Source organism: Ananas comosus, linkage group 21, assembly GCF_001540865.1.
Source record: "Ananas comosus cultivar F153 linkage group 21, ASM154086v1, whole genome shotgun sequence".
NCBI lineage: Eukaryota > Viridiplantae > Streptophyta > Magnoliopsida > Poales > Bromeliaceae > Ananas > Ananas comosus.
The window spans coordinates 72,304-84,124 of NC_033641.1; the positions used below are offsets into that span (position 1 = coordinate 72,304).

The 11,821-nt window shown below is 39.3% G+C and overlaps 2 protein-coding genes and 1 long non-coding RNA gene across 3 annotated transcripts; all 3 read left to right on the forward strand.

The window, feature by feature from the left end:
• Nucleotides 2,375–3,843, forward strand: LOC109726554 (proline-rich transmembrane protein 1-like). Its single transcript, XM_020256196.1, has 2 exons — nucleotides 2,375–2,529; nucleotides 3,160–3,843. Exons 1-2 carry the CDS (start codon nucleotides 2,469–2,471, stop codon nucleotides 3,552–3,554), a joined length of 456 nt encoding a protein of 151 aa, XP_020111785.1. The 5' UTR covers nucleotides 2,375–2,468; the 3' UTR covers nucleotides 3,555–3,843.
• LOC109726555 lies at nucleotides 4,154–7,497 on the forward strand. Its single transcript, XR_002220549.1, has 2 exons — nucleotides 4,154–4,440; nucleotides 7,086–7,497. It is a non-coding gene; the product is annotated as an uncharacterized LOC109726555 (long non-coding RNA).
• LOC109726316 (WD repeat-containing protein LWD1) lies at nucleotides 8,677–10,139 on the forward strand. Its single transcript, XM_020255854.1, is given in 2 exon segments — nucleotides 8,677–9,132; nucleotides 9,363–10,139. Coding segments are annotated over 2 exon segments (1,233 nt in total).

The following is an 11,821-nucleotide window of genomic DNA, read 5'->3' on the forward strand; positions in this document are numbered from 1 at the left end:
ATTGAAACAAGCGCTAATAAGGTGTAACCGTGTAAGAGAATTTTTTTTTTATATAATTTGGACCCTCCTTTTTGAATTTTTTAAGGTCGATTTAGCATCAAGGACAGGGAGTGTTTAGACAACAATTCTTTATTTTTTTAGTAAAATATTTTTCAATTAAATTAGTACAATTTATGGATCACTTATCTTAGTAAGTATTTTTGAAATTCCAAATGGAAATATTTCATTATTTCTGAAACAGCACAAGCAACTGGTAAAATCTTGGAATTTATTAAGTAACAATGATCTAGTCATTAACCTTTTTTTAAAAATTAATTATTTTTGGTATTAATATGAACATGCAAACAAACAAAACAAATAAAGAAGCACACCATCTTTTTTGTTGAACCCTCCTAGCTCTAAATTTATTTTGTAACACCAGCTTTGGAGAGTATTTAGATAATTTTAAAATCAAATAAAACTCAATTTTAATTAAGGTAAAAAATATGTAGAATTTATTTGAATTATAAATAATTTTGATTTGGTCATTCAAATTTTTAAAAATTTAAAATTTTTTAATTTATTGATTTGAATCATTAATAATATTTTAATTTTAAAATTAAATACGCCATTTATTTTACGAATTCATGCAATTTTCACAACTAATTTATTAAATAAATAATTAGTGTTACTGATTGATTCAAATTAAAATAGTAAAGTTAAAATTTTAAAAGTTGAACGATCTTTCATGTAGATAATTTTTTTTTTGTTGATTTATCTAAAATTAGTGAATCATACGGTTTAGAATTACACACAGGTGGCATTGCGTAGGAATACGGACGGTCAACGAGGCACGCAATGCGGTAAATACTGGCCAACAACAATCCGAATCCGGTAGGCTTTGGGTCTGTGGGCCGGGTGGGGCCTGTGGCTCCGTTACAAAATAAACAAGATCTATCGAATTTATTATTTATATTTATTATTTATTAATTATTCTTAATAATCCTAAGTGCGCTTCCCGAGAAGCGGCATTTAGTGCCCGAGCGCAGATGCGGGCCCACTCCTTGCGCTACACGTGTCCACGGCCCCACCGGTACCGTGAAATCCCATTCGCGCTTAATATCTCCGTGACAAATCCATTTCACCAAAAAAAAAGAAAAAGGAACGCAATGTGCGAAATTACCGAAATATCCCTGCAGCGGTAGTTTCGTGCGTTTCGAGAAGGGCCTATCGACGTCATTTACAGGGCTTTTTCTTTTTGGTTTCCGGATTAATTACATAGAATAAAATATTTTTTTCTAAAAACTTAATTACACTATATTATATTATTATAATACGGTACGTTATTAACTTTTTTTTTTCAATCTTTACGATATAACAATGAAATTTTAATTTTATATAAAAAAGATTAAAAAATACTGATAATCAAGTTATTTTAATATAAAAATAATAAAATAATAATTAAAAATAATTTCTTAGAAATTTTTAACTAGTTTACCATGAAGATTTATTTTATATTTTTTTATTATTTATCAAATACCTTTTAATGAAATTTTTAGATTTTGTTTAAAATAATATATTTATTAATCATAATGTAAAGATTGGCGAAAAATAATAATTTAGTAATATTCATGAGAAAAAAATATTCATAAATTAGTCAAAAAAAATCTTACTTAAAAAATCTTACTTATTTTACCGTAATGATTTTTTAGCTTTTATCGTGATCAGCAGTGGAACTCAGTAGCAATAACAATATCAAACTTTATTATTTTTTAAATTTATAAATTAACAATGTTTAAATAGTTTCAAATTCTCTATTTATATTTTAGACTACAGGTGTAATAAAAGCCATGAAGAAAATATGTATGAAATAATATTTCTTTTGTTTTATGTGTTATTTGTATACATATATTATTTTTAAAATTTTGAAAATATAAATATACATAACTTAATTTTGCACAGATATATCTTGAGTTGTCTTTTTTTTTTTATGGGCTAATAATGAACGGAGGCTCCCAAACTGCATGAAATTTTTTGATATAACCTTTAGAAACTGTGATTTCTTTTAATTAGTTAGTACTTTTTAATTTTTAATTTTATTTTTCAAATTAATTAATGAAGTTAATTTTTTTATTAAATTTAATAGCATAATTATTTACTAATTTATATATTTTTATCTGATATGAAAATGGAATATAATTTTGAAAATTAAAACATAAAATCAAATTCTATTTCAAAATGGTCTGTAATTGAGGGGTCTTCCTATTATTATTATTATTATTATTATTATTATTATTATTATTGATTTATTTTTTATCCTTTTCCGTTCCGGATAAATCTGCGTTTGTTTAGTGCGTAAGGTGAGCTGCGGACGGGAGTAGTGGGACCCACGCAAATTGGGTGGGAGGAATCTCGGGCAGGGCCACTGCGCTGCCCGTTCTGCCCGCCATGCCCGTTCTGCCCGCGGGCAGGGGCTCCGGGGCTATAAAATGCAACTTCCGACTAGTGTAAAGCAGTTTGCCGCTCCGGCACCTCAAGCGTTTTTTCTAGGTATATATTTTTTCGCTTTTCTTTTCTTACTATTACTATATTACTATTTTTTAAATAATAATTCGTTTTTTTTTTAAATTTTTGCTAATGAAATGCAAAATAATCATCATCATTACTCTGACTCTGATTGATTGTTGTGGACATCTCCTCAGGACGGAGCACAAATTTATCCTAGTAAATAAGGATTAATGCTATCAAAATAATTCTAATTTTTGTCCCTTTTTGTAGTTTTTTAGATCTATTTTTTCTCTCGTTTGTTGTTGTTGTTGTTGTTGTTGTTGTTGTTGTTGTTGTTATTGGCTGTGATTTTTTCCTTTTTTTGGGTCAATTTTTAGCTTCTTTCTTAAAAAAAAAAACAGATTTTTTTATTATTTAGCCTTTTTTTTTTTTTTAGATCGAGGTCCCCTGTCGCTAGATCAGGTGGATTCAAACCCGTTCATCCCCTTCCCTTATATATATTTTTATAATAAAATAAAAAATGTAAAATTAAATAAATTATTGTTGAAATTGTTGTAACTGTTTCAATTTTTTTTAATCTTTTCTTTTATTTTAATTTTTTTTTTTGTTCATAAATGTTTTGGATCTGAGAGACAAGATCGTCGTTTTGATTTTGCTTTGTTGCTGCTGCAGATCTCGAAACCCTAGCAAGCTTAAGGAAACAAAAAATGGCGTCCAACTACGTCGACGCGGCGGAGGAGATCAAATTCGACCACCACCACAACCAACACCAACACCACCACCAACATCACCACCACCACCACGCCCAGGGCTCGTCGCCGCGCTCCTTCCGCCGCACCCTCTCCTCCAACTCCTCCGCCTGCGGCGACGGCGCCGCAGCCGCCGCCGCGGCGCCGCCGAAGTGCGTCTGCGCCCCGGCGACCCACGCCGGGTCCTTCAAGTGCCGCCTCCACCGCGCCGCCTCCCACCACTCCCCTCCTTCCCCCGTCGCCGCCGCCGCCCCCTCGATCCGTCCCCCGCCCCCTGCGGTATCCTCCTCCGCCAACCGCACCGTCGAGGCGCAGTGATCTGATCGGTAACCGACGTTCTCGAAACCCTAAGATCAACAAGAAGAATTAGAGGGTGATGGAGGGAACGATTTGTAATCTTGGCCATGTGATGGCGAGAGTTGTTTACTTGGTATCATTATTTTGCTTCCGCCCAAACCCTACCTTACCTCCTCTCTTTTTTGTTGTATTGGATGTATGGAAATGGAAAGGGCCGAGTTACGGCCTGTGGTGTAATAGAGTATATATGTGATATGATGATGATTAAGTCAATATCTCGTTGAAGAGCTTTAATTGATCGAGATGCTCATAATAGTGCATTTAGCCAATATTACTGCAGTAATTGGATCTCTCACGTTTGTTTTGTTTATGCCGAGTGATGCGATCTGAGATTTGTGGTGGTGTTGATTTTTACGTCGATTCTTTGTGTAAATGTAGGATCTGGGTAAAAGAGAAATTTCAGTAAGTATAGTTGGAAATGAGTATCTCTGGTGGCATTGATATGCGAAGACTTTCTTTGTGTTAAACTGTTCCTCTTATGTAGATTTGTTCTCATAATCGAAAGGATTATTTCTGTGGCATTGTTATGTGATGAGTTTCGTTTTTGTGTGGTAAACAGTTCCTTTTATGTAGATTTGTTCTCATAATCGCAATTAGAAAGGAATTATTATCTGCGATATTACTATGCTGAGTTTTTCATTTTTCTGTGAAATTTGTTCCTTTTATGTTGATTTGTTCTACTGTTTTTTTTTTTTGGTGTTTATGTGGATTTGGTGGATGATCGCTTATTGGTAATTTGGTGTATCTTGCTTGTTCCAGGTTGTCCATGTGTGATGTTTCGAGAATCTGGGAGGCATAGATTGGATTTTTTTCTCCTGTTTCACTATCAGCTATTGAGCAGTTGGATGTAAGTAAGATTTTTCTTAGCGTCAGTTTCCAGCATCAATAAATGGCACACTATGTGTCCTCTTAAGCATTTAATAGCACATTACTTCGTTGATATAATGACATTGATGTGACTCATTAATTCGAGCTCTTTATGATGTATTCGGTTTCTTTTTATTCAAACTTGCTAAAAAATCTGGCTCGCATATGGTGGTCTATTGGATCTTCATTGAAATCAATTAAATGCGCTAAAAATCACTATTTGAAGATTTTTAGTTGGTCAAAGAGTTTTAGTTCATTTTTGGGCTCATGTCGCTATATGTTGGTGTCATATTTTCAAGGTCTACGCCTGGTCTTCTTTGCATGTCGAAATTTTCTAATCATTGCTGCATAACCTTTGACCCGGGGAAATTAGCTTCATTTAATCTCTCTCACTCTCTGAGTTAGTTTGCTGATGATTGTCTATGTCACCTTAAGTTTATGCTAGTAGTTCCTCAGTCCTAGGTAACAAGCTAGCTGTTGGCCTTCCATGGTTTATTTGATTTTTCTTTATCTAGGCAACAAATAATTGATATTAAAGTAATTTAATCTTACTAGATTATATTGGATTGGACAACACACAAAAAAAAAAAAACAAGGAAAATGGAAAGTATCATCTCTTTTTGTTGGTAGTAGGTTCCTTGGTTTTTCCGTTATATAGTTCTCAGGAGATGAAGGGCTCAAATCAAATTGCTTCATATCAGGGGAATCAGTCAACAAATTCTAGGCATAAACAGTTAATTTTATCAAAAAATGTTGACTTTTGTAAATTAAGAGCTGTATGCGTGCTTCTATTGATTTTGATTTGTTTGGTTCCAAAGACTATTCAAAATGCATGCTCAAACTACCAAATGCATACTTTACTACGAGAAAACAATGGCTAACATAGGATGCTTTGAAGAGAAGGAAATAACTTTTGCTTTTGAGGACAAAATGAGAGTGGGTAGTTAAAGATGTTTACTTCTCTGGTATATAAGAGTGTTTTGCTCTGGCATATAAGAGTGACAAAATTGGTGATGCAAAAAGCGATACAGGAATCTCAAGTGAAATTGTAACAGTTAGCAAGAATAGGAGAGTATAGTTCAAAATGGGGTTGACTGGCCATAAATTATCCGTGTAGGTTGTTATTTTTGGAGCTATATGGCCTGCTCCACCTAACATGGCATGATGTATGCTATTAGCCATCCAGGTCAATCTATGCTGTTGGCTCCCAATGTCACAGTTCAAAGTTGCCTTTGCTCGCTACAATCTGGAGTTGGGTGAAGTTGTCTCTGCATGCTACAAACCCGTATTGGATATAGTACAATTAAATACAATAAAGCACGTCACTAGTAGCTTAATTGGTCTTGGATCAACAACTGATGAGCATAGGTATAAACCAGGTGGTGACAAACCCTTCTTTATGCTGGTACAGAGTTCAAATGTTGTTTTAATTCTTAGCATAAAGTTTGTTGACATAAATATTGGTTCCTGTTTGTTGAAATATAATTTGGATCTTCTTTGTGGCAACTAGTCAAATATAATTTGGATCTTCTTTGTGGAAACTAGTCAGCATGAGCTTAGCTCCTGCATATAAATAATTTTGTATCTGTTAGCGTAGGGCATTGATAATTGGTTGTACAATGAGTACTAGTAGGCATCAGCGAACTCCATGAGGGTATCACGGAATTAAGTTCCTTTTTGTTTTTTTTTGTTTTTTTTTTTTTTACTTTTTGGGCTCTGTTAGTACTTTGTGAGGATATTATTATGATCTGTTAGTGTAACTTATTTTGAACTTTAGATCGACTACAAGTTTGAGCATAGAGTCTAGGAAATGTGCAGTATTTCAATTAACCTAACATACATCTACATGTGCAGTATCACTAGTCTGACCTGTACTTTTTATGTTCATCATCAGTAACATTATTTCTCAGGTAATGGATCAATGGGTAATTAGGTATGTAGGCATCATTCAACTACATGGCAAATGAAAATGTCTCTGCATTACTACTTATCACAATCACAACCACCACTAGTTAGTTTCCCTTGTTTATGTTCAATTTTTCAAGAGAATTAGATGAATCGGCTGTTATGGTGCCTTCCAGCATCTGTTGCTATGTGTGGATCTCGAAGGAAAAGGTGGTGGCCTGAAATAAGGGGAAGTTGAGGCAGTAGTAATGATATGCTTTGAATGATTTCTTCTGTCAGGTTTTTCAATTATTGAAAGAAAAACATAATAGATCCTGCGTTGATTTAAGTTTTGATATAGGGACGTGTTGGTGAATATCAAGGTTGCATCAGAAACTCTATTTGTTATTGCGTCTCATCCTTTCTGCACGGCTATGATGTTGACTGAGAAATACGAGTTACAGTGGCTATGAAAAACTAAGCTGCATAGCAATTTGTTTGTTTCTGTTCCAATAAAGAGTTGTTACCGAAGCTCTCTGTAACTCCTGTGCCATATTGCTCTAAGAGTGCTATGCAGCTGCATCATGTTTAGGTGCTAATTGATGTCGAATAAGTGCTTCAATTATTTCTTCAAAAGTTTCAAATCTTATTAGATTTCAGGTGGTTCTTCATTGAGTTCTATTGTTTTCCTTGGATTTATTTAATAGGCTAAATGACAGGATTTCTGCCTCCATGTTTCAGGGTTCAGAGTTTCTTTCATGATGATCCGACCGATTACTCTGGTTATACTCATGCAGCAAAGCCTGACTGGATCAAGATTATGTGGAGCGGCACTCGAGCTTTGGGCTCTGATGGCAATATTAAACATCTAGAACCATTTGCCTGTGGTTAATTTGTAAATACTCTTGTTCGTCCGTGTGAGTGTGTGTGTGTGTACAGTAGATTACATAACAATATAATTGAGTCAACGTAGTATCATCGAATGGTTGGCTCACATTGGAGAATTTTGGATTTTGCTTTGTGGCATATTGTGTCTTCCGTTTGTGAACTTTTAGCTAAATTTGTGAAAATACTATTTTGCTCTAGTCAAGAAAGGTTATGCTGCTGTTACACAAGCGGCAGCTGTTGCTTCCGGGCAAAGGGAGATATAAAAGAGGTAGAATTTACCTGTCCTGCAGCATTGTTTGTATAATTATCTGCAAAATATTATGCTGTCAATGTATTATTTATTACTCATGATCTGGTGACTATCTATTATTTCTCAAATTTCGGGTTGTGGATGGAAAGTTAGAATCATCCTTTAAAATATGTATCAAGAGAAGATTCTTACTTGCTGATCATATAGTACATACTCGATGACATATTACCGATGGGTTTTCTTGGGTGCGCTTGATCGAGCAAAAGCGTGCATGACCGCAGTGAGGAACCCGACTCTCTCGGCGGGTCCCTGTAGTCTAAGCGTCTGGACTGATGTGTACGGTGCAACTGTGATGTGTCGCTTAATTTTTTTGCACAGTCATTTAAGGGTTCATTCGGTATTGAGATTTATCTAGGCCAATGCAGTAATATATAGAAGATACTGTAGAAAATATATCATAACGAATTTGTTATAAGAGATATAAAATTTTTTTATTTATTGTATATTTTTTAATCGTACGTAGAGTGACGGAGTCTCTCGTCAATCTCAAGCAGAACCTGTATTACACAATCGCTTCATCAAGGACTTACATGCGGTGCAAATAAATAAAAAGCTGGACAACATGTAGCTGGGCTAAACAGGGCCTAAGATAAGCGGACTCATCTTCGTTCTTTTTATATATATATATATATATAGAGAGAGAGTGAGGCTACTATGCAATCGGAATTATGGAGCCTTCCGTGCTTCCAGCTCGTTTTCGATGTTGCGACTTTCAAATCGTCGATCGGCTTCATTAAATTTGATCTAGAGTATTTGGAGTACCTACAAAATAAATTGTATTATTTTTCGATATCATTTGCCTAGTGATCGAATGAGCTCAAAATCAACAAATTTTTTATATAAAGAGTTATTTAGTTTGGGCCAAATTAAGGTTTGCGGCCCAACGACGACGCGGAGCGACAGAGACAGGACCGCTCGACTATTAGGTCGGCTTTTCCTCGGCGAAAACGATCCATCCTCCCCTCATCCGCTGGCTACCCCCCACCCTAAACTAAAAAGGAGAAAGAAGGAAAAAAATGGGATTCCATCCCATCCCATTCGTAGTAGCGTGCCGACCTCTCTAGTCTAATAAGTCTAGTCTAGTATAGGAGTCGAGTTGATCATCGCCAGGGAGGGAGGGAGGGAGGGAGGGCGATGGGAGGAGGCGAGAGGGAGAGGGAGAGGGAGAGGGATGGGGGTGAGGAGGAGCAGCAGAAGCGGTCGGAGATCTACACGTACGAGGCCGGGTGGCACATCTACGCGATGAACTGGAGCGTGCGGCGGGACAAGCGGTACCGGCTGTCGATCGCCAGCCTTCTGGAGCAGTACTCGAACCGCGTGGAGATCGTGCAGCTGGACGACGCCACCGGCGACATCCGCGCCGACCCCGCCCTCGCCTTCGACCACCCCTACCCCCCCACCAAGTCCATGTTCGTCCCCGACCGCGACTGCCTCCGCCCCGACCTCCTCGCCACCTCCGCCGACTTCCTCCGCATCTGGCAGATCCACGACGACGACGACGACGGCCCTGGCCCCGACCCCGACCCCGATCATGACGACGACGGAGACGGAGACGACGACGACAACAACAACAACAACAACAACAACGCCGCGACGAAGACGACAGAGAAGACGACGTCTGCTGTACCGCCGATAATAACAATAATAAATAATAATTCTAATTCTAATAGCAGCAGGAAGCACAAGCACAAGCAGCAGCAGCAGCAGCAGCAGAGCAGCAAGAATAATCATAGCAGTAACAAAATCGGGGGAGCAGCAGGAACAACCACAATAATAACAACAACAGTAAAGCAGCAAAGAAGCACGGAGCGGGGTTAGAGGGAGGGGGGGAGGGGTTCGGGGGCGGCGGTGAGCTGCGGGCGGTGCTGAACGGGAACCGGAACTCGGAGTTCTGCGGGCCGCTGACGTCGTTCGACTGAACGAGGCGGAGCCGCGGCGTGGGGACTCGTTCGATCGACACGACGTGCACGATCTGGGACATCGAGCGGGAGGCGGTGGACACGCAGCTGATCGCGCACGACAAGGAGGTGTACGACATCGCGTGGGGCGGCGTGGGCGTGTTCGCGTCCGTGTCGGCCGACGGGTCCGTGCGCGTGTTCGACCTGCGCGACAAGGAGCACTCCACCATCATCTACGAGTCCGCCGACCCCGCACCCCCCGACGCCCCGCTGGTGCGCCTCGGCTGGAACAAGCAGGACCCGCGCTACATGGCCACCGTCATCATGGACAGCCCCAAGGTCGTCGTCCTCGACATCCGCTTCCCCACCCTCCCCGTCGTCGAGCTCCACCGCCACCAGGCCGCCGTCAACGCCATCGCCTGGGCCCCCCACAGCTCCTGCCACATCTGCACCGCCGGCGACGACGCCCAGGCCCTCATCTGGGACCTCTCCTCCATGGGCACCCACCACCACCACCACCCGAAGCAGCAGCACCACCACCACCCTCAGACCAGTGAGGGCGGCGGCGGTGGCGGCGGCCTCGACCCCATCCTCGCCTACACGGCCGGGGCCGAGATCGAGCAGCTCCAGTGGTCCTCCACCCAGCCCGACTGGGTCGCCATCGCCTTCGCCAACAAGCTCCAGATCCTCCGCGTCTGACCGCCCCATCGCTCTCTCTTATCCGTCCATAAAAAAAAATGCGTTTTTGCCGTCACCGTGAAAAGATACAAGGTAAGCTTCTTTGACCCTTCCTTCCTTCCTTCCTTCCTTCCTTCCTTTAATTGGTCGATGGCCGTACTGTTATTGCTATCTCCTCTTCCTCTAGCTCTGCTTTAGCTTCTGCTGTCCACGCCAAATCTCCTCTGTAAGATACCATGTCCATTCGCATAATCAGAGTTAAACCCTGCCTACGAACTCGGTGCTCTTCTTGTTGAATTCTTGGTAGATTCATTCTCTCTTCTGAAATAGATACAAGCTATCTAGGATTCTGTAGTGAGTTGTTTTCCCCCCCCTCTAAACTAACTCCTATTAGTAGGAGGAGGAGGAGGAGGAGGAGGAGGAGGAGGTCGTTGTGGTATCCTTAACAATTTAGAGCTCAGCAGAAGCAGTGGCGGATCCAAGCATCGGTCAGCATGTGGCACGTGTCCGCACCATATATATAGACGAACCCTTATAAAATATATCGATGTGCCAGTTCCGCATTGGATGAAATAAAGGTTATCATACCTATGGATAGGTTGCTGATAACCACTGCACCCATTCTGAACTTTCCAAATCAATGCTCTCCACGTCACTCCCTCGTCGCTTCCTTCCAAATGAGCTGACGAAAGTCTTCTTTCCGTCGCATTCTCTTTTTTGTTTGTCGTGACGCAGCAAGATTTAGCATCAGACTTTTAATCTCAGCTGTAAAAAGATTGATTTGATAGGAAATGGCTCGCGATTTATCTTAAAATCCCTATTCATGTGTACGGTGAATGAGAATTTAGGCCATTAAATAGCAGATATAGGAATTTGAACTCAGGGTCTCTTGAAACAGCAAGGGCTTGGGACCAGCTCTAGATCGACCTAATAGAAAATAATTCAGAAATAGACTTAACAGAAAAAAGAGGTTAACAATTTTTCTATCAATATTTTCTTATAAACTTTCATTCATTAGAAGAGGAAATTTCGAACAGATCTAAAAGCTCATTTCAAATTTCCGCCGCAACCTTTTTGCCCCATTCGCCAAGTTTTTTAGACAATGAAAAGCTGAAGTAACAGCTAAGCGCCAACAAAAGCGATAACTGGAAAGCTAAAGGCAATATTAATGTGATAGTCTCCAAATATGAACAAACAAATTATGACCGATAGAAGTTTATTATTATTATATTGTGCCCTGCCCGAATAACGTTCCTGGATCCGCCCCTGCTCAGAAGCATCACTGCTCCGACTTTGTGCCTCATATCTGTGTCAATTGTGTAGATTAATCACTATCATTTAAGACTTCTCTTGATACTTTCGTCTTACAGTTAGCAATCCCTGCAAGATATGAAAATATTCATCCAGCAGCTTACATTGATCGTGCGTCCTTAGCCGTATTATGATACAAAATCTGTTCTCTCATGCTATGCAGGTTTTTGTGTTTTGATTTCTCATTATTTTATAATAAAGAATATATTCCTCTCGCTAACTCATTAAATGTTAGTTGGAATGCACTGTGATAAGCTTTAAGTAGATATTCAAGAATTCTATGTTTTTCTTTCTCTTTTTTTAATTGTCTCCTTATTTATTGCAAATTTTGATATCTATACTCTATTTAAGGCCTTTTACTTGTAGTTCAGATTCACTTTTGCGATAGTATA